At 43.2% G+C, this 27504-nt stretch overlaps 1 protein-coding gene across 15 annotated transcripts in view; it reads right to left on the bottom strand.

Annotated features, from left to right (window-relative positions):
• Nucleotides 1-26132, bottom strand: part of PHLDB2 (pleckstrin homology like domain family B member 2) — a 105521-nt gene extending 79389 nt beyond the window's left edge. For all 15 annotated transcript variants that reach the window (XM_058661855.1, XM_058661856.1, XM_058661860.1 and 12 more), the window contains exons 1-2: nt 25605-26132; nt 11-1353 (exon numbers count right to left, since the gene is read on the bottom strand). In XM_058661855.1, the coding sequence (XP_058517838.1) occupies nt 11-1342 (1332 nt within the window). In that variant the 5' untranslated portion in view covers nt 1343-1353; nt 25605-26132. The remainder of the gene's footprint in view (nt 1-10; nt 1354-25604) is intronic.
• Between the last annotated feature and the right edge of the window lie 1372 nt (nt 26133-27504).

The raw sequence follows: 27504 nt of genomic DNA, 5'->3' as shown, positions 1-27504 counted from the left end.
AGAAGCTCACCAGCCGCTCCATCTCCTGCTCCCTGAGTCTCTCCTCTCTCTGCCGCCGGTGATAGTCCATGAGGTCTTCGCGCCCGGAAATGGAGCTAATGCTGCTCTTCCGTTCCCGAAGGGGAGGCTGGGGCGTCCCAGAGGCCTGACGGAGGCTGTCCAAATCAGCATCGTCCAACTCCATAGAGCTACAAGAGAAGTTCCTCCTGGCTACAAACACTCTGTCTGGCTCTCCGAGAGGAATCGAGTGGCTGGGACTGGTCCCCGGGAATGAAGCCCTGTCAAAGTCATCAGAAGCGCAGGAGGAGGTCGAGGCCAGAAGCATCTTCCGAGCCACACGAGGACTGGCAGGCACGCTGAGGGTGGAACTGACATAAGGATGGCCCTCGGAGGCAGAGGACTTGTAGGGGAGGGCTCCTGAGCTTAAAGAGGAAAAGTTAAGGTAATTGTCGCTGTCTACAACGCCATGAGGTAGATCCTTTTCCCCTAGTTTCGTTCGTTTGGAATTGCCCAGAGAGCTTCTGGGAGGCAAGCTGAGAGGCGTCAGCTGATTCTCCGTGGCTTTGTACAACCTGGGAAGCGACCGGCTGTAGGCTCCCATGTGACTGAGGCCGCTGCCCGAATACTTCCGGGTCCGTAAACCAGCGCTTTCGGTCGCCAACTCCCTGTGTCTGCTTGACTTGGACTGCAGTGTCAGGTTGTCTTGAAGGTTCATTCTCCTGGCTTGCTTTGGGCTTGAAGGCATGCTTGCTGCTCCTGATCTGCTGATGGGAGAGGGGCCGCTGTCATTCAGGGAACCGCCATTCCACATGGTCAGGAGGGAGCCAGATGCCTTTCTGCCTTCCAGCCCTCCGAGAAAGTACACATTGTCATGTGACTTATTCCTGGAGCTATACTTGGAATAGGGAGGCTTCTCGGAGAGTCTCAAGGACTTCTCACTGTCCCGCCCAGTAAAGTGATCAAAGTCAGCTCTCCCCAGGGGGTATGCACCGGAAGGGGTGCTGAGTAAAGGTGTGGGAGGTTTCATGGACATACTTTTGTCAGTCCCATCACAGGAGAACGGCTTGCTTGCTTGGATTTTGGCCACGGAGGGACTACTTCTGACACTGGTGCCCAGAGGAGAAGGGCTTCTCTTGGCAGGCACAGGTTGCGAGAGGGTCAGATAGGAGCCAGAATAGTCCCCGTTGGCTTTGAACCTCAGACTGGAAGAGTATTTCTTTGGGCCCAGGCTCTCCATCCCGTTTTGGGAGTCGCTCTCAAGAGAATGCACCGCAACGCCTTCCTCTACGCTACCATTTTGTAAATCTTGCTGGCTTTGCATGGGATTACGCTCTGCCATCATTTTGCCGAACTCTGTAAAGAAAAACAACAGGAGAAAGTTTAACTAACTTAAAAAAAAAAAAAACGTCTTAAAAAGAAAAGAAAAACCAGCACAAAAACTTCCGTCAGCTTACATCTAAATAAACACCCTTGTGGTCTGGCCTAATGCAACTTCCACACACAAAATCTGTTTTCCCAATAAACCAACTGAACTGAAGAATACAGACCACAGATCTGGGATGCTTTTTGTACAAAAGGAAACTCAAGAGAACAGCATAGATGTTTTGGAAAAACAAATCTTTACCCCAGGGTCAGGCTGAAAAGGACAATTCCCCTTCAGCATTTAGACCTTGGAGAAACATCTGCTGCCCAACAACCTAGTAAACACCAAGGGGACATGCACACAACCTCCCTTTAGAAGTCCCTGCTAGAATGATTAACTGCCCAGGAACTATCCTGATAAAATGAAAACTCACATGTTGTAGACAAAGAAAACTTTGTTAGAGACTGCTCCATTAATGCTTTCAAACACACAGATATTTAAAAAAACTGAAGTTTTGGTCTGTGAACATGTCTTTGAATTGCAAACTATCATTGCAAATGAGAAAGCTTGCGTTACTGACAAAAAATGTATTACTGGCAAATGGGAAACACAGTTTAACATTCTCGTTGAATTAATCTATCACTGACTACCCTCCAACCTGAGGGAAGGCAAGACACTCATCATGCCATCTTTGATGTACAGAAAAACAGTACTGAAAATGGTTAGTAATCAATCACACAGTGGCTGTGTAACCAGGTCACAAGTCTAAGGAAGAAGATTGCATCTAATATCTCTGTCTTATCTCTAGCCCTCAGAAAGCCCTTGTCCCACAGGTGAGAAACTGAACGAACACCACAGACTTCCTCATTCCTGCCTAGAAACAGATTTAGGGACCTTTACCCACCCAAATGTACGTAGCCTCCTAAGGAACTGACCCTTATTCACAGCCTGCAGCCAGGACACAGCCTGGCTGCTTCAACTCTGGTGATGGGCTAAGGAGCCAACTGCCAAACAGCCATAGTCTCCTGTAGCAAACTCTGCCTTGGGCTTCTTTCCCTCCAACTCAAAGACCTGCCCAGATGAATATAAACAGACTTCGTCTCGTGGTATGTGCTCTTCTAAGGCTCTCCCTCAGAACTGGCTCCCAGCTGAGACCTGGTCCTACCATCTAGCTCTTGCAGGTCCTTCACTTCTCAGGCACAGTGCCCTTTCTTCTCCAAAACGAATGGCCCCCTTAGCACTTGTCAGCTTCCACCTATTCTAACCCTGAGAGTAGCACCAGCCTGGTTTGATGGACATCAAGACAATCTCTTGTCTTCAGTATTCTTTTCCAAACTAACTTTGTCTCTGGTTGATTGTTTATACTGAAATACCAGCAAGACTTGGCCAACCATCTTAGGTAAATACTTCAGAACTGAGAAAACAAAAATGAATTTGGAGGTCATTACAGTATATATATTTTAATTTGTCAAGAGGCAGAAGGACAGAGGGAGACAGACTTAGACAGTAATAACTCTTATTGATGGGTATACTTCCCGTATGTCCATACCAGCCAGACTGAAGCCTGCAAGGCAATCCTGGGCTTCCATATGAGTAGCAGTAACCCAATTACCTGAGCCATTACTTCCACAGTAAGGATTAGTAGGAAGTGAGAACAAGGAGCAGAAATAGGACTCAAAGCAGAGAACTCAGATATGTAATGTTGGTGTTGCAAGCAGTGGATAACAGCTAGATCAAATACCCACCCAGACAGTATTATTTCATATTATAGGAAAACCGCTCTAAAAGTCCAACAATAGGGGGAAAGTTGAGAAGCCTACAATATCTTCTCCCTCCTCTATGCCTATTCACATACAACAACAGTAACAATGGGCTAAATGAAGTCACACTAAAAAATTAACAGTGGCCTTATCTAGGTGGCATTACCAATGAATCTTACTTTACCTATTTCATCCAATTTTATATTTTCTACATTTTATATGATGGATTTTGGTTTATTTTGATAATCAAAAACAAATATCACTTAGCATAAAATGCAGCAACTTCATTTTTCATTGATTGGACTCTAACTCTTCCTTAATAATTGCCCAATTTTCAAGCTAGATATCAGTCCCTCAAAATGTTATTTTGAAGAATTCCTTGATCAGACTAACTTAATATATAAATGGTTGTAGACTAAAATATTTTCTCCCATTAACTTTAAAATTTTTTTTTACTTCTATTTTTTAAATTTTATGATACAACTGCATAGGCTCTGGGATTTCCCTTATCCCCTCTGCAAATTCCCTCCCCTCAACTGACCTCCCCCATATTATTACAATAGTATAGTCCTTCATAAGCAGTCATAAGTCCATCATTCTGCTATTTAAGTGTATCTTGACATTGAGGGTACAGACAATGGCAGACAGTCCAGCATTCTATTGTCAAGATATATCCAACAGTTTAATTGGGAGTCCAACCAATTTTTAAAACATATTTACTTTTTTTAATTTGAAAGGAAGATTTACAGAGAAAAGGATGGAAAGATCTTCTATCTGCTGGTTCACTCCCTAAAATGGCCAAAACAGACAAAGCTGAGCTGATCCAAAGCCAGGAATCTGGGGCCTCTTCTGGATCTCCCATGTGGATGCAGGGTCCTGGGGACTTGGACCAGCCTCTGTTGCCTTTTCCTGGCCATAAGCAGGAAACTAGATGGGAAGTGTAGCAGCCAGACAGGACATGATGCCCTTATTAGGTGTCAACACTTGAAGGTGGAGGATTAGCCTGTTAAGCCACATGCTGACTTCTATTTTCTCCCACTTAAATGACCTTAACAAAATGTTAATTAACAATTATCTGCTCTATACTTAATGCATTCGAAATAAAAAAGTACTTCTTTAATATAGATATTCCATATTTCTTTAATATTAAAGAAAACTAATAGTTACCAAAAAACCTGGATATTTTCCAAACACAGCTTAGACAATACTTTCAGTATTCTTGTCTTTAACAATGTAGCTACTACAGTATTGCCTTATTTTAACTGATTCTGTTTACTGTATAGAAAGAAGTTTTAGAGACTTTATTCATTGAACAGGTATTAAATGCCTATACATATCAGACATGTATTTACATGACAGCTTGCTCACTTAAATTCCAGCCCGCTCTTTGGGAACATAATGGACTTTTTTTTCTTCCTCATCCTGGTGACAGAAGGTGTGGGTATATGCCTTGTTTTGATCAATGAAATACGAAAGAAAATGACTTGTCAGTTTCAAACAGAAGCATCATGAGCCAGAGTATGATTCACCGTTTGCCACACCTTTCCTGCAGTAACTGACCTCCAGCCAAGTATGAGAAGGCTTGGTTAGCCTAAAACCTGCAGGACAGCATGGAACCAAGCCACTGCCACCCAAGACTTTCTTCACCCACTAATATCTGAAAGTCAATTATTAGTATGAAGATGTTAATCTTCATTAAAGTTTCTACTAAAAGCAAGGCTCTGAACTTGGCATTAGAATGTGTATGATATTAGATTCTATTTCCTGCCTTTATATATAGCCCAAAGGAAAGATGCACCCAAGGGAAAATTATTGCTAATAGATATTCTATAGAGGATTGATTGGCGGATCAGTAATGGAACATACAGTAGGGCTAACTCAGTTAAAGTCACAGTGTTAGGGGGGTACAACAGAAAGAAATGATAGTAATGCCAGCTCCAAGTAGAGAAAAGAATCTCACTGGAATTATCCAGTTGCAGAAAAAAATATTTCCACATCCAAAATGTTAATCGTTTAAGAATATAAACAAAATTCCAAGTCCCTGCAGTTATCAGACCACTGCTACATTCAGCAAACATCCTGTCTCTGATAGAATTAAAACTAAAAATGGCACAGGAAAAAGCAAAATTGTTTGTTATAGCATTTAAAAAAAAATCTAAAATTGTAACTCTCTGGGGATTAAATGCATTTGATAATCATGAATTACTCTCTCATAATCTTCGAAATTCTTACCTATGCAGGCCTGGGTATGCCTCCCTGGAGACTAGTTTAATTTGGATAACAATCCTTCAGTCAAGAAAAGCACTGGTTATTAGGACTTTAGCTTCAAGGTAATATATACAAAATAGGAAACAAAAGTAGAAAGAAAGAAAGGGTATTTCTACCATATACAAATACAACATTCTAGAAAGCAGGTCAAAGTATATGTCATTAAGCTATGTACTGAGTTGAAATTCTGCATTTTAAATATTTACACTTATAGGACAGAACTGAAAGCTTTAAATATTTCATGTCAACACACATAAGTTTAACTTTTGACCTAGTAGTGACAGATACTGATGCCATATAGGATGATGAAAATTATTAATATATTTTAATTTATTTGCATATGGAAATACTGAATGAAATACTAGCAAGCTTTGTTTGGGCTAAAAAACAATGACAGAGTATTACACTACTACAGATTCCTCGCTACCTCACAGTGTACCTACTTTCCCACTCACACACATTTTTCTTAAAAATTAAAAAGTGATCACTGAAGCAGTTTGGTTGGCCAAAAAAAATACAAGCCTAACATATTCCAAAGTTGTACTGGCTGAGAGGAGAGCAGCTTTATAGTCTCTAGGGAAGTAATCAGCAGGACATTTGCAAACATGAAATAAACCACTCTGTGGAACAGCCAAGCAATGTTTCTCCATCAGACATAGCTGAAGAAGAATGTTAAAAACGACTTGGGCATTCCAGAGAAAGATAAAGGGATATTCATATTTGCTATCTTGTTTTTTTCAGTTCAATCTTGTTGGGTCTATTAAGGATGGATAAAAGGTTGTACACTCCTGATTTATATTAAGGCACAATATGGAATCTATTCATTTTCTTAAGGTCAATTTTTGTTTTTTTGCCATAGCAGAATGACTTCATGTATGTGTTACAGTTTATCTCTTAATAGCACAAATCAGTTCACTGCAAACAGTAGAAAATCAGGGGCAGGCATCTAGTACAATGGTTAAGAGCATCTGAGACATCTGCATCCTATATCAAGGCATAATCCAGTTTCCTGCTTATATGCACCCTGGTAGAGAGCAAGTGATGGCTCAAGTGCGCATGTCCCTCCCACCCACATGGAAGACCTGGGTTCTCAGTACTGGGCTCCTGGCTTTCATCTGACCCCACCCTGGTTATATGAAGAGCAAACTGGCAAATGTACAATTTTACTTCTCTTCTGTATCATTTTTCTTTCAAATAAATAAAAATACTTCAAAGAATCACATTTAAAAGGTAGAAAATCAGCAAGATAGCAGACCTTGCTGACCCCAGGGTCCACAGACGTTGATACCTGTCTCCTTCCCTACTTCCAGGGTGATCTTTCACCTTGAGTTGTGTTCTCAAGAATGGAGGGGCCTAGAATTCGGAAAGACATCAGCAATCCAAAGGAGACATGGGTAATATGGAACTTTGAATTAATCTTAGAGTGTGGCAGAGTAAAGAGAGAGTGGAACACAATGGAAAAGTCTGAGTTTAATTCCCTAGGCAATGAAGGAGAGGTATGAGTGCATGCAGAACACACCAGACTGCAGATGAGTTTGTAAGAAAAGCAGATTGAGAGTGCTAGGAGGTGAGCAGGTTACAAAGAGGCAATGAACAGGAGGGAGAGCGGGGAGGGGGTCTTGGTCATGGCAAGAGTAAAGACTCAGAGGTTTGCAATCTGTCTTCTTGATCCACCATGATGTTTCTTTTCAATTTCTTGGAACTTTTTATGTAAACAAAAAGTGAAACTATAGGATCCAAGCAGGGTGTTACTGTGTGAGCAAAACAGTCCAGCAGGCCTTAATGGCTGCAAACATTATAACACACATAGCTAAGGAGTGGATTGGGAGAAGGGAAGAACGCGTCTGGTGCCCATCTGAGACAAAAGACAGCACAGGGAAGTCTAAACAGGAAAGAAGTTCATGTGTGTTGAGACATTTGTGTTTACTTTTTTAACCATAAATTTAAGCCCCCAATGTGCTTGTTATTTTATCACCTGAAACATACATCATCTCATTGTCAATTAAGCAATATTCAAAGTCAAGAAGCGTTTTACAGATGGGACCACAAAAAACTCACAGCACTTTTTCTCTAAGGAGAAGGAAATTACTTTAAAATACAATCTCAGGTATCATGTTGCAAATGGTACAGACTCTTTTCTGGCTTTGTTTTAAAATATCATTCATTCAACCTAAATCACCAGCAGTGAATTTACAACACTACAATTGCCAGGGAGACCTCGCTGTCAAGGTAAAGAAAGCACACCCAAGAAACATTAAAAACAAATAAATAAACAAGCAGAATCATGGTACATGAGGTTAAGCCACTGACTGAAGCGCTGACCTCCTCTATCAGAGTGCCTAGGATGGCACCTAGCCTCTACTTCCAGTCAAGCTCCCTACTAATGCACAACCTGGGAGGCAGCAGATGATCTCAAGTACTAGGTTTCTGCCAGCCAAATGGGAGACTTGGATGGAGTTCTTGATTCCTGGCTTCTGCATGCACTGTCAGCAACTACTATGGGCATTTGGCAGATGAACCAACACATTAAGGGTTTCCCTTTATTTTTTTCTCTCTCTCAATGACTATACTTTCAACCAGATAAAAATGTATAAATTCACATTGAAAAATGAACAAATTAAACCAAAGGGTTTGTTGTGCTGTGCTGTATTTTGCTAGAGAAGAGGGATTTGAAGTCTAACCTATATAAATGTAATTATCCAAGTGAGGATTCCCAAAGCACACAACACATTACCTCTCCTTTTACATTGCTACAGACATGGCTGAGATTAACCAATGTAGCAGAAAGTAGTCAAAGGAAATGCAAGGGCAAGTGATAGGAAAGGAAAAACCATTTCCCATTGTCAGGGAATGGACAGGGGAACAATGTCAATTACAGGGCCCAGCACAATGGCCCAGCGGCTAAATCCTCAACTTGCATGCTTGGATCCTTATGAACGCCAGTCCTGGCTGTTCCACTCCCCTTCCAGCTCCCTGCTTGTGGCGTGGGAGAGCAGTAAAGCATGGCCCAAAGTCTGAGGCCATGCACCTCTTCGGGAGAGCCAGAACAAGCTTCTGACTCCTGGCTTTGGATCAGCTCAGCTCTGGCTGTTGCAGCCACTTGGGGAGTGAACCAGCAGATCGAAGATCTTTCTCTCTGTCTCTCCTCTCTGTAAATCTACCTTTCTAACAAAAATAAATATTTTTTTTTAAAAAAAAGAATGTCAATTACAGAAGAATGTAGGAGAAACAATCTAGAAATATTCTGAGGGGCGCAGGTCAAAATACCCACTGAACAATAAACTTCGAGTGTCTACCACATCCTGCCAGGGCTTGCAGATGGAGCTGCTAACTCTGGGTGCACATTTTGTGGCCAACAGTGATGGATGCCTAGTGTTTGAAGCTCTCACAGCACACTGGTGGTCTGTAGACTGTTCTCTTGCGGCAGATGCCTACAATATGGCACTGCTATGAACAAAGTCTGTACTGATGAACTGTAATTGAGTTCAGACCCAGCTGAGAGCAGGCACTCGGAAGCAGTACCATTCTTTACCAGAGTTTTATGGAATGCGCCTGAGGCCACCGATGGTAGCATATGGGGGCCTACTGTAGGGAAGTTTGGAGAGAACTGAAAGGGAAAATTAGAGAAATCCACCGCCTAAATCCCAAACTCCAAGCCTTACATGGAGAAAACTGAGTGCAAAAATCTCCCTCACTCTTCCAGTATCAAAACATCAAGAAGATGTGAAGCTTCAAGAACTACCAGCTTCTTCTCTGGCAATATTCTTGGTTTAGAAGTCTGGAATTAGTCTGTTTTTCCCTACTTCTGTTCTCCAATCTCCATCTTTAATAAAACCTAACAATCTCCTCAACTCCTTTTCTGCCAACATACCTCCTCCTTCACAAATATTTCCTTTCATCCCTGAAATCTTCCCCAGCCTCCTCCATCCCTCCAACCCAAGTCTCACCACTCCACACATCCCCATACCAACTGCAAACATGCCCCTTTTAGCAAATAATTCCCATGCATCTCCTTCCAACACCAATGCCCACACACTGCTAACTGGTCCTGCATCTCCTTCTAACACTGGTCCCTTAACTGGTCCTTCTCTTGTCTCAATCTCCCTCTCTAGAACTTCCTCTTCTCCCACTCACTCATCCCTGGCTTCCTAACTGCTCTTCTTTTAAACTCTTCCTTCTACACTCAAGATTTTCCATCCTAGGGCAGGAGGAATGAAAACCTTGTTGGTTAGTAGACACAGTCCCCTGAGTTTTTCTAGCAAATAAACACAGCAGTACATGGGTTTCAACTCCTTGTCTTTATACCACATTCTTTGGCATTCAGAGTTATACCTATTTAAACAAAATATGTCCACTTAATGCTTTCACATCTCAGAAAGATCCAAGAGCAATTCTACACAATTTTTTTTAAAATAAGATGGCTGATTCTCTTACTGAACCTTTGAAATAGGTGGTTACCATCTTTTTATGTAAACACACAGCCACATACAGATGAATACGAACTCATGCTGTCATATGCACACAAGAGCTTAGATGTACAAAGGTTTTTATTGTTGTTGCGGCTGCTGCTGTTTGTAATTGACAGTGGTGACTCTTCAGAACCCAGACTGTAAGCAGCAGCCTCAGGATACTGAGTGTTGAGAGTGAAGTATGGCAAGGCTGGGAAGAGGGAAAAGGGCCATGAGGCCCAGAAGGCTGCCGTGATGCCTCTGGACAATGCCTACACAGATTCTTGCTTGATTTTCTTTGTTTAATCTTTCGAAAACATATTTTATTGCATTCTCAAGCCAGCTCAATAAAGAAGCCAGGAAGGACATTTAGGAAAGAACAAAAGATTCAGACGATGCCACCTGAGGAGGAAGGAGGCCTTCTGGGGGTTAGTGAGCACATTGAATGCAGATGGAAGTGGAGCTACAAAGTAAAAATCCCAAGCTCCTTCCCATCACAATGGAGTCTAAATCCAAGCTACCCTTGCTTTCAGTTACCTTAGCTATATTAAAATATAAGCTCTCTTTAAACACACACACTATTCTAATAGCATTTTATGGTTTCTATAGGGAACTACAATCACCAGCAGCAAGAATTCAACTGAGGATTTCCATCTTCTGTGATAAGAGGTTACTTTAAGTCTATATTAGTTCATACTAGAAATTTTGAAGACCGAGAATCAAGACGGCAGAATAGGGTAAGGACACGTTTAAGCGAACGGAGAAACATTTAATCAGGATGAAGCAGAGAGGACACATTCCAGCAAATAGGAGAGGACAGAACAACAGCAGAGGGGTACCTGGAGACTGACAGACACAGGAAAGCAGTGAAAACAATGGTATGGTGTTGCAGTGACTGATACTCCAGTGCCATTCGGCTAACAGCGATCTGAACTCCACCAGCTGCCAGAACTCCACCAGCAACCAGGTGGGAAGGGACTTTCACTGGGAGTGGGAGGTGAACCCAGACAAATAACTGTCTGTCCTGCTGGTCTGTTTGATTTGAGCAGGAGCAGAGACAGAGCAGCAGATCCCAGAAGGGCAGTGCGAGAACAGGGTGGATTTCACAGCCCAGTCAGCCCCCTAGAGCTGAACTGGGTGCCATTTTGCTTAAGGAGGCAAAGGCAAGGGAAAGGACTGAGCCTATGCTGAGCTGGGAGTGAACTCATTTCTGACTCAGTAAACTGCAATGACATGGCATTCTACAGGTTCCACCCAAGACAGGTCTGGGTAGCCCTCAGACTTGACAGTCAGCAGATCAAGAGCTCTAGTAGTGGCACATCAGGAGCCATTTTGTACACTGTGGCAAAAGCTTTAGGACTGCAGGGGACAACAGTGAACTGCGCATGTGCTGAGCTCGCGGGAACTCACGGAGTTCAGTGGATTGCACTGGACCCACAGGAAAATAATACTGACTGTGGCATCGTATGGGTCAAAATAGGTCCGTGTGGCACCCACACCTAACAGCCAACAGGTTCCTGCAAGATCACTACCAACAATAACCTAGGTATATATGACACCTGCTGTCTCCCTAATCCTGGGACCTGCTCCAACTGGAAGTGGGAGAAAGGTTGCAGAGACAATAGTGCTACTTCTGCATGATATCACAGGAGGTGGAGAGTGATGAGCCAGAATCTGGGGCTACGGAGAACATGGTGGAAATCTAGCATAAGAACCCAGACCTGGAACTTGCTGGAGGGAGTGACACAATTGGCTACAAGCAATCAACTGTGTACCAACCACAATAAGTAAAATCGAACTGTAGACCTGTGGGTGACACAGCTTAGAAACCTGACACAAGGAGAAGACTCTGATAACCAGAAGTACAATGACCAAAAGCAAAAGAAGACACAAAGGCAAAATGAATATTACTGAAAACTCCCCTGCAAAGGAGCAAAACCCTATGCCAATCTCAGAGTTAACTGAGGAAGACATGGAGAAAATGGGGGGGTACACAGAATTTAGAAAACTTATTTTAAAGCTTCTGAGCAACAATGAGAAGCACATACAAGAGTTCAAAGAATTTAAGGAATATGTTAAATAAGAAATAGCAGCAAAAAAAGCAAATCAAGGCTGATATATCAGAAATTAAGAACACAGTAGGACCTGGCGCCGTGGCCTAGCGGCTGAAGTCCTTGTCTTGAATGCGCCGGGATACCATATGGGCGCCAGTTCTAATCCCGGCAGCTCCACTTCCCATCCAGCTCCCTGCTTGTGACCTGGGAAAGCAGTCGAGGATGGCCAAAGGCTTTGCGACCCAGCACCCATGTGGGAGACCCAGAGGAAGCTCCTGGTTCCCGGCTTCAGATTGGCATAGCACCGGCTGTAGCGGCTCACTTGGGGAGTGAATCATCGGATGGAAGATCTTCCCCTCTGTCTCTCCTCCTCTCTGTATATCTGACTTTGTAATAAAAAATAAAATCTTTACAAAAAAAAAAAAAAAGAACACAGTAGCAAATTGAAAGTACAGTGGAGACTCTCCAAAATAGAATGAAGCAAGCAGAAGAAAGAATCTCAGAATTAAAAGATATTTCCTGTCACCAGGGGGAAGCAAACACAAAGCTGGAAGCAGAGCTGGATCAGGCCAAAAAAAAAGTATTCCAGAACTGAAAGACACTACTAAAAGGCCAAATATAAGAGTTATTGAACCCCCAGAAGGCACAGAAAGAGAAATTTATTTTACAAATATATTTAATAAAATAATAAGGAAAAACTTCCCTAATCTAGAGAAAGAATTGGAAAACATCATCCAGGAGGGGCACAGAACTCCCAACAGGCTTGATCGAAAGCGATCTTCACCACAACACATGATCATCAATCGGACATAAGGAAGAGATCCTTAAATGTGCACATGAAAAATATCAATTGATATACAAAGGAATGCCAATTAAACTTACAGGAGACCTCTCACAAGAAACTCTACAGGCAAGAAGAGAATGGAGTGACATATTCCACATTCTAAAAGAAAAAAAATTGTCGGTCTAGGATAACATATCCAGCAAAGCTTTCTTTTGCCTTTGAAAATGAAGTAAGATTCTTCCACAGTCAAGAAAAGTTAAAAGAATATACCTCTTCCAAACATGCCCTACAAATGATACTTCAAGATGTTCTCTTGACAAAGAGGAATAGCACCTACCAAAACCAAGGGCAAATGGGAAGAACATCCCAGTAAAATTACAACAGAATACTAAATCAATGAACAACCCACTCCTAAAATGATAGGACCAAATTACCACCCATACGTATGAACTCTGAACATAAATGGCTTAAACTCATCAATCAAATGTCATACATTAGTAGACTGGATTAAAAGACAAAACCCATCTATTTGTTGCCTACAAGAAACACATTTCACCAACAAAAATCAGCAGAAACTATATCTCATGGATTTTGATGTTGTTGTTAGTTTCATTTCTTCAAAACAGTTTCTTCTGATCAACTTCTTCAATGACTCAGATCATACAGTAACATCATTTTCTTCAAGAAGGTTCTTGATATTCTTTTTCATTTCTTCAGCGACACATTAGTCATTCAGTGGCATGTTATTTAATTTCATGGTGCTGTTAATTTCTTTTTTCTTCCTGTTGGTGATTTTGTTTTGTGGCTTTTCATTTAAGGGAATGTATAGTAGCTGTGTAATGGAGACTGTCATATCTAGTAACATGTTATTTAACTTCATGGCATTGTAAATTTCTATTTTTTCTTTTTATTGTTGATTTTGTATTGTGACTTTTCATTTAAGAGGATGTACAGTAACTGTAAAATGGAGACTAACATCCAGATGTGAGGATACAATGTAGTATGCATTTCTATTTCCAGACAAAGACTGACTTACAATGAAACTGTTTACTATATCTTGACAATAGGATGCTGGACTCTCTGTCATTGTCCATGCCTGCAATAATGGACATATGACTGTGTATGAAGAACAATACTTTAATAATAATATAGAGGAACTAATGCGGTGGGGAATTGGGGCTGGGATAAGGGAAATCCCAGGAACCTATGGAACTGTGTCATAGAATGATAATAAATAAATAAATAAATAAATAAATAAATAAATAAATAAATAAAAGATTTAAAGAAATCTGAAGACCCATAAAGAACTGTTAGTAATAATTTTAAAAAGTTTTATGCAGTCTTTTCAATAAAGTTTGTCTATGAGAACCTTCATATGTTCTTCAGATTATCCAAGGCACCTGGCTGCACATTTCTTGTGATAACTGCACAGCCAGGGGGAGAGGCATTGGAGGGAAGACACACAGCTGAGAAAACCTGCAATTTGCTGACTTTGCCTACCTAGTCAAGATACAACCTTTACCTGTTGGATGCACATTCATATTTGTACCATCATTAAAGCAGCATTAGCAGCGCATATGGAAGAAACAAAATCAGTTGAAGATGAATATATATATGTGGCCAATGTATTGGCTCAACTGCTTAATCCTCCACCTCCAAGCCCTGGCATCCCACATGGGAGCTTGTTTGTGTCCCAGCTGCTCCACTTTCTTTCCTGCGCCCTGCTTATGGCCTAGAAAGCAGCAGAGGACGGTCCATTGCCTTAGGAACCTGCATCCACACGGAAGATTTGAAAGCAGCTCCTGACTCCTGGCTCCTAGCTTCAGATCAACTAAGTTCTGGCCATTGCAACCATTTGGGGAGTGAACCAAGGATGGAAGATCTTTCTCTCTCTCCTTTCTGTAAATGTGCTTTTCCAATAAGAAATAAATATTTTTAAACGTATAAATATATATAAGGAATTATATTATATATTAAGAGTATGTTATCTTAGATTTGCAAGAAATACAAGGGAAAGAATTGTATATTCAAACAACCAGATACAATGGAGAAGCAATCACCTAATTCTAGAACAGCAAAATGTTTACAGGAGAAACAAACCAACCCAAGAGGGACAGGGACCTATTTTAAAGACTTGGAAAGACATGCCAATCATATATAAGGCATTTAGATTCTGTTTTGAACAGCATCTATTAAGAATGGTAAGAGACAGAGAATTTGAACTTTGGAAAATAGAAATAATATTATAATAACTATTGCCCCCCTCTTTTTTTTTTTTAAGATTTTATTATTATTGGAAAGCCAGATATACAGAGAGGAGGAGAGACTGAGAGGAAGATCTTCCGTCCGATGTTTCACTCCCCAAGTGAGCCGCAACAGGCCGGTGCTGCGCCGATCCGAAGCCGGGAACCAGGAACCTCTTCTGGGTCTCCCACGCGGGTGCAGGGTCCCAAAGCTTTGGGCCGTCCTCTCCTGCTTTCCCAGGCCACAAGCAGGGAGCTGGATGGGAAGTGGAGCTGCCGGGATTAGAACCGGCAGCCATATGGGATCCCGGGGCTTTCAAGACGAGGACTTCAGCCGCTAGGCCACGCCGCCGGGCCCGCCCCGCTCTTTTTTAAAGGTGTGACATCGATATAGTTGTTTCTGTTTTTTGGGTTTTTTTTTTTTTTTTTACAATGATACAGTTGTATCTTCCTTTACATCCTAATTTCTTGCGCTTACATTATGAGTTATTTAATGGAAGAGATGCTAAGACATTGGAATTCACTTTATAGCAATTTGGGGAAAATGAGGGCTTCTGATAAAATGAGATTAACATATGCAAGTAATTTGAAGCTAGGTGCTGGTACATGGATTTGCACAGTCTTACTCTGTTAAAGTACATTTCACATTCTTTGTGTTTCAAATTTTTTGCAATGAAGTTTTTTAAAGATGCACAGAATGGGACTTTATCCTGAGTTAAGACACTTACAAACCACACTGTTTGGGTTTGAGTTCAGACTCCACCTTTCCATCAATGCAGAACTTAGGAACTAGTGGTGATGCTTCAATTAATTGGGTTCCTGATACCCACATCGGAGAACCGGGCTGCATTCCAAGCTTCTATTTTCATTGGTTGCATGCATTTATGGAGTGAACCAGCAGATGGAAGCTTACTCTTTTCTTTCTGTTTCTGTCTCTCCCTAGCAGTAAATAAATTAATACTAAAGATACATGCATTGTGCAGGTCAAAAGCATAAAAATAAAACGCACTGATTTAAAAAGTGGACTGGCCACTTTACAAAGAAAAACAGGCTCTTAATCAGTATGTCCTAAATGATTGTTCAAAGGATAAAATACTCATTATGTATCATACTGAATTGAGTCCCTAAATGCTGATTTTTTTTTAGGTACCTGGGAAAGATCTGAAAGCAAACACACTATGAAAGTCAAGTATGGAATTAGGATACTGGCAAGGCAGTGTTAGGTGGGAGTCCCTAAACTTTGCCATTATGTGTTCTCACATTAAACCATTTCTTCAGAAAGCTAGAATGTATCAGTGCAGTGTACAAAGAACTGCCAAAACATCCCAAATCCTAAAGAATTCCTTCTCCCCTCCCAAAATGTTAAAAGCACACATACACAAACTGTGCACACATGCATGCATACCTCCCTTACCTATTTCTGTTAAGGCAAAATTGATATACTTTCAAAAAATTTGTTAGTGTAGAACGTGAAAGTGTAGAAAGTCCCAAGGAAGTCATAGACTCACACCATCCAAGTTCTTCATAGCCTCCTAAAGCACCTCTGGTTCAATGTAAGGCCTGCTGAAATGTTCCCAAATAAATCAGATGCTTCTTATTCTTGCCCATTGATAAAATCTTTCTCCAGGTTTAGGTGATTCAGACCAAGTGCCTTGAAAACCTAGAAGAGTTCTCCTCTATCATGATCACCCAGTGAAAACAGAGGGAAAAGGGTCATGATAATAACTAAAACACACATCTGTGAGCACTATACTTCAAATATCCTCCTCTTTGTAAATCTGTATTTTTTTCCTTTTATTTGGAAGGCAGGGAGAGACAGACACCAGCTGGTTTACTCTGAAAACTCCTGCAACAGCCAGGGCTGGGATAGATCAAAGTTAGAAGCTGAGGACTTAAGCCAGACTCCCATAAATACAGTAGGGCCCAAAGCACTTGCTGCCCAAGGTGCCTAAGAGCATGGAGCCAGAATCATGAGTGCAACCAGGTCATGAACCCAGTCACATGGACAAGGGATGGTGGCGGCCGAAACAGCATTACTTTTAAAGATTTTTACTTATTTTTATTACAAAGTCAGATATACAGAGGAGAGACAGAGAGAAGAAGCATTTTAATACTGTGCCAATTGCCCACCCCCCCAGATACCCATCTTGAAAAGGGTGGACTCTTCAAGAAAGCACAACTTTATCATTGTTTGAATTCAAAGGTAATTTCAAGCAAGAAAAATAATCAGCCCTGGACCCCATGACAATAAAGAGGATTTCTCCTGATGGTAGAATCTCCACCATACTCTTGAAGTGGAGGCAGAGAAGGGTCCACCATCACAAGCCCCCCTGATTCTTTCAGCATCCAGTTGCCATTTCACACAACATAGAAATATATTCTTTCTTTGAGTAAAATTTGATTTTCCCAAAGTAACTCTCCCTACAACCCACTGTCAACTTACACTATTTATAAACCAAGAATAATCTTTAAGACACCAGGAAGAAACTCAAAGTGAAACATGTCTTTCACAGTCGTTAACTAAAATATTGAGTAGGTGGATCTTAAAAATAGTATAAAACAATTAATAAGTATGATGAGACTACCAGAACTTCATTACCCAATAGTAAATTATGCAGAATGGAAAACTTAGGTTTTCCCTTTCCTGCTGCCAACTTTTTGACCACTTACTGTTTGGAAGAAGATTAATTCAGCCCTGCAGAAATCAGCTCATTAGTGAATAAGTTACAAATAATTTTAATCAATGCTTAAAAAAAACGCTCTGGTCAAAAGACCTAATACAGGAAATGATTACATTAGATTTTATTTTTATTGTACATGGCAATTATGTGGTACAAAGACAAAGCTACCAGGGACAGAAGTCAGGAGATCTGGTTTAGCCAGATAACTAACACAAGATTTGGAGCAAGTCACTATGCCTGCCTTCACTGTGTCAGCAGAGGTCTTCTCATATTGCAAATGATGCGGATGAACATACTCTTTCTTTTTTTTTATTCTTATTTTCCATTATATAGTTTTGTATGTAAAGGGCTTCCCTGCTTTCCCTCTCTTTCCCTCCCCCCGTTTCCCCTCCCCACAGTCCCCTGCATTCTACAATAATACAGTCCTTCAGCTGTAGTCTTGACTCCAGTATACTGCTTTCTGTATGTCTCATGACCTTGTAGGTTTAGGCAGTCGTAGAGTCTACTACCTTGCTGTCAAGTTATACTAGCAGTTTTATTGGGGGTCTTCTTTTGTTCGGAATTAGAGGTGCACATGACAATTCTTTCTTTCCTAGTACTCTGGTCTCCACTATACCACAGAACATATTGTTTCTGCACCAACCTTCCTCACTCCCACAGATACGGGTTAAATAACACAGGAGTGTCTGTTGCATAATACAGGAAATGGAAATGACCACAGAACAGAAGTATGTTTTAGTGATAAGGTAGCAGCTACCTAATTGGGAAAAGATTTCACAGGCACTAATGCCCATGAAATTCAAGTACTTGGTAAATTGCTTTAGCATACATAGTGGGGAAAAAGGCTGTTGCAAGTTATGTTAATGCAATAAAATATAAGAATTTAGTATGATGGATAAGAAGTGTTTTTTGCCTGCATTTCGATGACTCGTAGTTTCCTAAGTAACTCTTAACGCATTCTTGAAAACCTACTTCTGCAATGACATCAGCGATGTGGCAGCCAGACATCACTTTCCAGTCCCTCCTAGTTTCTACTGAACATGAAACATTCTTCATACCGGGCCTGATCTGGTCAGAAGAATGTGGTCCCTGCCTTCCGTTTGCTTTCACTTGCCTTGGTTTTAGCAGTTCAGGGGTCAAGAAACAAATCTCAGAAAACGCTGGCAGTCTTTAGCTTTTTGTTTCTCTAGTTCATGGATTAATTCCACAAGTGCTTTGGAAGCTGGGGAAATCACATGCTATGTGCAAACAAAACATTTTAAGGTGATCAACCCCATTTCTTCTGACCTCTAGGTTTAGCAGCAAGTCTTTTTTTTTTTAATGATTTTTTTTCAAGATTTATTCATTTTATTACAGCCAGATATACACAGAGGAGGAGAGACAGAGAGGAAGATCTTCCGTCCGATGATTCACTCCCCAAGTGAGCCGCAACAGCCGGTGCGTGCTGATCCGAAGCCGGGAACCTGGAACCTCTTCCGGGTCTCCCACGCGGGTGCAGTGTCTCAATGAATTGGGCCGTCCTTGACTGCTTTCCCAGGCCACAAGCAGGGAGCTGGATGGGAAGTGGAGCTGCCGGGATTAGAGCCGGCGGCCATATGGGATCCCAGGGTTTTCAAGGTGAGGACTTCAGCCGCTAGGCCACGCCGCCGGGCCCAGCAGCAAGTCTTAGAAAAGCTGACCCGGCACAAGGTGACAATACTAAATATCGGCAAGCACAGATGTTTTCTTCCTCTTAATTAGTAAAGGAAGGAAAAGTAGTTAATCAGAAATCAACCCTGCACACTAAACAAACAACTCTAACAATAACTTCCCCCAAACTTCTCTCCACAATGCAGTTGTGACTCTATGTCTCTGTTACCACTTTCTTGGAATAGCACTCGTTGGCAGCTATTACCTTTCTCATTGCACAGTACAATGATTTCCACACTTGGGTTTCTCTTACTGAACACTAGCTTCTGAAGAGATAACAATCTTGCCTTCAAAGTAAATACAGTACAAATATTCTTTCCAACAACATCTCAGAAATATTTCTAAATACACAGAAAATAAATGTGCACAAATTAAATCCTGAAACTTCAAATCAATGAGTAACTCAGTGACAGTTTCAACCTTACTAAACATTTTTTGAGGGATTTGAAAATATGCTCTTTTGATTTTGTTCCCTTTCAAAAAACAAGTATCACATCAACCAAATTCCAATAAATATTCTCAGCAAATGATTACTTTAAAAATTATTCATGTCTTCTATCATTGGTTTGGGAGGGAGTGATTAAGAAATGGTCAGAAAAAGGTGATCATGAAAATACTACTACATCCTTTTAACATTGCACCTGAGGGAGTACACCCTTATAAGTTAGCATTTTTGAGTCATTTCTAATAAATTGCTAGGTACTTGTCTTTGAAGTGTACCCATTGGTTAATTTCAAAATGACAAGAAACAACTTGAATATTATTCAGTGCTCTCATCTCTTCCAGGAAGGGCATACAGAATGCTGTCTTATATCAAAGGACCTGCCCAGATTTGAGGCATAAATGATGTAACTACTGTGGCAGGACCACTTGGCACACACAACTAGAATCCATAATCACAAGCCTTATGGCTAACCAGAATAATGCAAATGTGAAGGTACACATTTGTGACTGATCAGGCCATATGTGCACAATCTTTACAGATAATCAAAAACTCCTTCCTATAAACAGAGCCCTTCACTGTTAGCATGCAAACTCACTGAGAAAATTCATAATTTTAACTTATTATCATCTTCTTCCCAACTAAGTAAACACAATCTAGAGGAGGCTGCAGGTTTTAAAATGAAGTGTAATAGGGCCCGGCGGCGTGGCCTAGCGGCTAAAGTCCTCGCCTTCAGTGCCCCGGGATCCCATATGGGCACTGGTTTTTGGTTCTTATCCCAGCAGCTCCACTTCCCATCCAGCTCCCTGCTTGTGGCCTGGGAAAACAGTCGAGGACGGCCCAATGCATTGGGACCCTGCACCTGTGTGGGAGACCCGGAGGAGGTTCCTGGTTCCCAGCTTCGATCGGCGCGCACCGGCTGTTGCGGCTCACTTGGGGAGTGAATCATCGGACGGAGGATCTTCCTCTCTGTCTCTCCTCCTCTCTATATATCTGACTGTAATAAAATGAATAAATCTTTAAAAAAAAAAGATGAAGTGTAATAGATCATGAGTTAGAGTTGGCTTATAGCTTCCGCCACCATCTAGGCATGTGAAGTGGATTGGCAACAAAAGATTCAAATAAGAAGATATCTAAAATTCCTTTAGTAAAAAAGGTTTATTTTTATTTAGTTAGTTATTTAGTTCGTTTTTATTGCAAAGTCAGATATACAGAAAGGAAGAGAGACAGAGAGGAAGATGCTCCGTCCGTTGATTCACCCCCCAAGTGGTTGCATTGGCCGGAGCTGTGCTGCTCCAGAGCCAGGAGCCTGAAACCCTCTGGAGGTCTCCTACACAGGTGCAAGGTCCCAAGGCCTTGGGCCATCCTTGACTGCTTTCCCAGGCCACAAGCAGGGAACTGCATGGGAAGCAGGGCGGCTGGGATTAGAACTGGTGTCCATAATATGGGATCCTGGCATGTACAAAGTAAGGACTTTAGTTGCGAGGCTACCATGCCAGGCCCTAAAATTCCTTTTATGCCTAAGATTATTTTGTTCTGCTTACCCAAATTATACTCCAGCTTGAACTGCTTTCTGATTTCTTTTCTGAGCTATCCACTCATCAGCTTGTGAATCCCCCCGACACTCTAGCCCACTGCCTCAACACAGGCTCATCTTTTCACAGGACAGGTGTGTTTTCTATTACCACAGGGAGAAAGTCACTCTCGCTCTTTTCATCTATCCAAGACAACTTTATCCTTTCACAGACACCACTCTTAACTCATAAAGCATTGGAAGGACAAAAAAAATTAGAAGGTTTTATATTGTACCTGAATTCAAAAGCAACATCTGCCAAGTCTGTGCGCCCATCTGTTGCCCACTCTGCCATGCAAAGGATGGTGCAGACCTCCAAAGTAGAGCGTCACAGGTCACACAATGCGATTATCCCCTCCATGGAACGGACACAGCCAGACATATGCTCCACAGTCATGACAGCTAGTGCCATCCCTGCTCCATCACAGACTTCACATCCCCCCAGAAAAGAGTACTTCTGAACTCTCACGAAGGGGTAGATCCAATGGCTTAATGAGCATTTTTGACATTCCCATTAGCCCGAATAACAATGTTTAATTCTCTAATCGCAGTATATACCTAGAACTATGTCTGTCCCTAAGTCACTTGAGACCCTCTGAGTCATTAATCCTTAGGCATCTCAATGTTTACATCTGCAAAAGCCAAGCCTGGATCACTGAGGCCCCTGTGCTCCAGCACACACATCAAGCTCCTTCACCTCTGTGGTGCACTAACACTCCAAATGCCAAGGGCAAAGGAATCTCACCCGGACAAAAGGGCTTCTATGACAAGGTCTCTTTCAGTTGAGCGGGGACACAGCTAAACAAGTTTCTTGGAGGATCTCCATTAGATTAAGATCCCTAATCTTGTTAACACATACCCTAGAGGTAACACTCTACTGCTGGGTTTGTAGCTAGGCGGCTTTTGTTATGTGTATGCCCTGCATTGAATGTGATATAACAGCAGCCAAGGCCCTACCCACAGACTGTCCAAAGTACTCCCCCAACCCCAGTGTGATCATCAAAAATGCACTGCCAATGTCCCAGGGGGATAAAAATCCCCTCCTACCTCATTGAGAATTATTGCTCTGCATATAAGCAAATTACCAACAATTGGTAGAAGTGGAAGTTTAAAATAAACCTTATATTTTACAACACAAAAAATTTGAAATCCATACAGATCTTCAGTCTCCAAAGCCTGATAGAAAACATGTATTATCAAAAATTATGCAAGGATTGAACTCATTTGCACCAAAATAAACTCATCTTTTAATTCAATTTCTCATGAACTTTTTGAAATACTTCATAGTAATAGGGTTTTTTTTAAACTGAGAATCTTTTTTTAAAAAGATTTATTTATTTTTAACTACAAAGTCAGATATACAGAGAGGAGCAGAGACAGAGAGGAAGAACTTCGGTCCGGTGATTCACTCCCCAAGTGACCACAATGGCCGGTGCTGCGCCGATCCAAAGCCCAGAACCAGGAACCTCCTCCGGGTCTCCCACGTGGGTGCAGGGTCCCAAGGCTTTGGGCCGTCCTCAACTGCTTTCCCAGGCCACAAGCAGGGAGCTGGATGGGAAGTGGGGCTGCTGGGATTAGAACTGGCACTCATATTAGAACCCAGCACATTCAAGGTGAAGACTTTAGCAGCTTGGCCACCATGCTAGGCTCATATGCATCACTTTTAAAACCCTATTACGGACCCGGCGGCATGGCCTAGAGGCTAAAGTCCTTGCCTTGAATGCCCCGGGATCACATATGGGCACTGGTTCTTGGTTCTTATCCCAGCTGCTCCACTTCCCATCCAGCTCCCTGCTTGTGGCCTGGGAAAGCAATCGAGGACGGCCCAAAGCCTTGGGACCCTGCACCCGTGTAGGAGACCTGGAGGAAGTTACTGGCTCCTGGCTCTGGATTGGCACAGTACCGGCTGTTGCGGTCACTGTGGTCACTTGGGGAGTGAATCATCGGACGGAGGATCTTCCTCTCTTTCTCTCCTCCTCTCTGTATATCTGACTTTGCAATAAAAATAAATAAATCTTTAAAAAAGTGATGCATATCACATTGAAGCTGTTTTGTTTCAAAAGGAGACTTACAATTTATCAATTAGAATAACAGTGCAGGTAGGTAACATCCCTGGAAGCTGTACAGAGCTACGTCATTTACAGCATTGCTTCCCTATTAAGGGTTAAAATTAGCAAACCTAACCTCAACTACCCTAACCTAACCACAACCTCAAGTACTCTTTCAAAGTATTGAAAAGAAATCCTGTCTTCTAGGGTAACCATTAGAGCACCCGGTACCAACTCTGGGCATACACACCTCGAAATGGGTTTTGAAGGAGAGATAGAAAACTAAAGGTTGCTCTAATCACTTTGGTTATTTCATCCCTCTTCCTAAGGGGCGAAGGGATGGAATGTTAAAAAGCCTCTGGAAAGGCTGTTCTTGCTTATAAAGCATCAAGGCTCCTGTGGGAGGAGGTCAGCCATCCAGAGCCTAACTTCCCAAGCCTCTTTTCCCTGCCCCACTTCAAATAGGGCTCCGGGAGACACCCCCTACAGAGGATCTCAGCCCCCCAAAGGACTACAGCTGTGAACTGGTTGAAACAGATTGAAGCCTGCAAATTGACTGAAATGATGACTACCCTTGACCAAACATCTCATTTTCCCATTTAGTGACAAGCCCCTTTAGTCAACTAAGGGCAAAAACTCAAAGCCCCTCTTGCTCTTAAAGGAACCGCCAGTTACAAACATTTTGGAGATTTTTCAATTTCTTAAGCGCGTATAACTTTAAATTCCCATATTAAATGTATAAGGAGAAACCCTCTTTAAAGTAACTAAACCAAGGATGTGAAAAAAAAAGAACCATGAATAGACACAACTGTTACTTTTCAAAGACCCTAGTCCTTGATTCAAACAAATATTTACACAATTGAGGCCAAGGGCATGAGTAATAAAGCCAGTCTGTTAAAATAATGAGCACCCCCTAAAGTTTATTTATCCCAAATCCAACTACTCCGTTGCTATCCCACCAGGAAGCAAGAATTCAAGTGTTCACGGAGCAAAAGTTTAACCCCGTGAAACGGTGACCCTCATTTAAAAGACCTCTAACAACCGAATTCAGATGTTAGAATCTCGGACACATATTCTTAAACGCCTGAGTGAATCCAGACAGCTTAAAAGTTCCACGTCCAATACCTGAAAATCTACAACTATCATGTACACATTCATAAAACGAAGGGAAAGGTGGCTGGCAAATATTTACTTTAAAGAACTCCACGATTACACGCCTCTCCCAGTGCCCTGGCAGCTGCGCCTGGCCCTGGCTCGCCGCGCACCCCAGCGCGCTGAGGACCACTCCGGGGCTGCGGGAGGAGGACTTCTAGGGAAATGGGCAGGGCCATCCTCCAGGATATCCAGCCCCCGGCCAGTCCACCCACTAAAAGGCTGCGGGCGGTGCTCCCTGCTTTACATAAGAAAAGTAAATGAGGCGCTGCTGGAAGCAGGTTTGACTTCTAAAGCTCTTTCAAACAGGAAACCCTTACACTGGGAGGGACAGTGTGACAGCCTTTTAATTTCCTGGCGGTGGCGAGAGTTAGCCGGGTCCTCGGGCTTTAATAAGTTACGAATGTTAGTGCTAAGTTAACAAACATCCCGGCGCGCGCAAATACGTGTATGTATACACACACACACACACACACTATCTCAGTCTCTGGCTCCTCAGCGGGACAGCGCCTCAGGCGTCCTTGCTCTCCCCCCCCCCGCCCCCACGTTCCAGCCGCTATTTCTCGGGGTGTGCAGACGACCACAGCAAAAAGTTTTCGGGGTCTTTAGCTCCAGGCTGGAGTCGGAGGCTCACGGCGGCCCAAACTGGCTAGCTTCACCCTTCAAAGACAAAGTGGAACTAGACGCAGCGCAGCCAGTCAAGCTATATGGGTGTCGAGGTGGGGGTGTCTTCTCAAGTCCCTTGCCCCAACGCAGTCTACCACAGGACCATCTCCTCCCTAAGGATCTAGCCCTTAGTTCCCGATCTCTCTCTTTCCTGGCGCATTCCATAACTGTCGGCAAAAGTTGCCTCAGAGTCCCCCCCCCCCCATCCTTCCAGTTTCCTACACTCAACCCTGGAAAGCATCTCCCCCTATCCGGACACTCCTTTCCCTCAAGATCTCCTCAAAGTGCCACCCAGCACCCCAGAGAAATGCACAGCCGACTTCAGGGGCTCCCCAAAGCTGCACAGCCCGGGTTCCGCCGACCCCAGCCTTGGCTTTTGTCCCCACCGGCTGCAAGAGAAGAAAGGGGAGTCTGCGCCCCGGCGCCCACTCACCGTCTCATCTTCCCTTCGGGCGACCGCTCTCCGCCGGCCCCGCCGCCCTCTGGCCCGGCCCTTTCCCCGGCTTCCTCTGACCCGGGCCCCAGCCCCGGCCCCGCCGCTGCTCCAACCCCGACCGTGCGCCCGCAGGCCACCCGGGACTGGCGCTGCGCAGTCAGCGCGCCCCTCCTCGGCCGGCGCCGCCACTGCCTCCTCTCCGCCCCCAACTCTCCGCCGCGCAACAGGCGGCGACCAAGTCGGTGGCGGGGGAGGCAGCAGCGCCCCCGGGGACCCGCCCCGGCGCGGGGAAGCGGCGCGGCTCCCTGTTCCCGATTCACGGCCGCTTTTTCCTCACCTGGTGCTGCGGCGGCGCCGGGTGTCTGACTCCTCAGCTGGAAGGCGCGCCCAGTGCGCCTGTCCAAGCACGCCGCTCCCCCCGGGCAGCGGTGGTGGGCTCCGCGCGGTTCGGCCCCGCGCCCCGGCCCCCTTCCTGACCAGCCAGGCGGTCAGCTTGGGGGTTGACTCAATGAAGGGGCGACTGGTTTCGCCCCCGGGCTGGTGCAGCAGGTGGGGCCGGATTGTTCGGCTTCCCACCGGGCGGCAGCTTCTCTACACCGCACCCCGCGCAGCAATTAGAAAGATTTTTGTTTTTTGTGACAGACTTTCTTCTTATTTTTTTAATGAAATGGCAGAAGGACGGGAGAGTATCCGTCCTCTGGTGCTGATTTCTTCGCCCTACGAGGCTGTTTCTGTGGGGAAACTCCAGGTGGCCGCACCTCACCCAACTGTCCGCCCGCGGGCACGGTTACCTGATGCGTCAGGAAAGAAGCTTTACCAACTCACAGGAGAACGCCTTCAGCGTTCTGAGCCCAAGAGGGTTAAAGCTTATTTTTCTGTACTGTTACGACCAATGACTGTAGCATTGATGGGGCACGCCGTGCTTCGGGCGCTTCCCAGAAACCGCGGTGAACTGGACAAGGCGGTCCGCAAGCAGGAGTGTGAACTCCCACCACGTTCTGGGCGACTCCCTGAACAAGAGAAACTGCCAACAGGTAAAAAGAACAATGAAGGGCCAACTATTTAACTTGAGACAAGCTCCAGCGATGCTTTCTCCATGTACAGTAGTTGCAATAGTTGCAACAGTACCGATGCTGCAGGGCAGCCAATATGATGCTTGACAAGTAGCTGTCACCTTGACTAGGACTTAGTACACCTTGAGTGGCTTATTTAATGCTCTTTTTAAAGTTAAATATATTGCCTGTATTAATATAAAGAGAACAGATTTAATGTAGTTGAAGTGTACACTTCTTTTTAAAATTTATCTATTTATTATTTTATCATACAGATCCATAGGCTCTGGGATTTCCCTTCCCCTCTTCTCAAATATCCCCTTCCAATGATTTCCCCTATATTATTAACAATAGTCTAGACCTTCATAAGCAGTCTTAAGTCCATCATCCTGCTACTTAAATGTATCCTGCCATCATAGGTATGGACAATGGGAGAGAATACAGCATCCCACTGTCAAGATATATTCAACAGTTTCATTGGGAGTCCATCTTTTATTTGGAAGTAGAGATGCGTACTGCATTGTGTCTTCACATTTGGAGTGTACTTTTCATATGATATGCAAAAATCTGATTTCTAATCCTGGGGACACTCACCATGGGATATTTTCCCTCACAGAAACACAGACTGACCAATCCAATGATTAGCTGCTTTAACTGTGCTCTTTTGCGTCCACACCATCACTTCCTTCTCTTTTTTGGGTCATCCCCAACAACATAAAATAATATTCTGTATCCAGCCGTAAGAATGGATCCTGGAATTGGTGCTGGCGCATTTAGCTCAAATGGCTAAACCTCCACCTCCAAGCATGGCATCCCATATGGGTGCCAGTTGCTCTGCTTCTCAG

This window comes from Ochotona princeps, chromosome 3, assembly GCF_030435755.1.
Source record: "Ochotona princeps isolate mOchPri1 chromosome 3, mOchPri1.hap1, whole genome shotgun sequence".
Classification (NCBI taxonomy): Eukaryota; Metazoa; Chordata; class Mammalia; order Lagomorpha; family Ochotonidae; genus Ochotona; species Ochotona princeps.
Note: the sequence above shows the minus strand (reverse complement) of the source record. Positions and strands in the feature narration are given on the sequence as shown.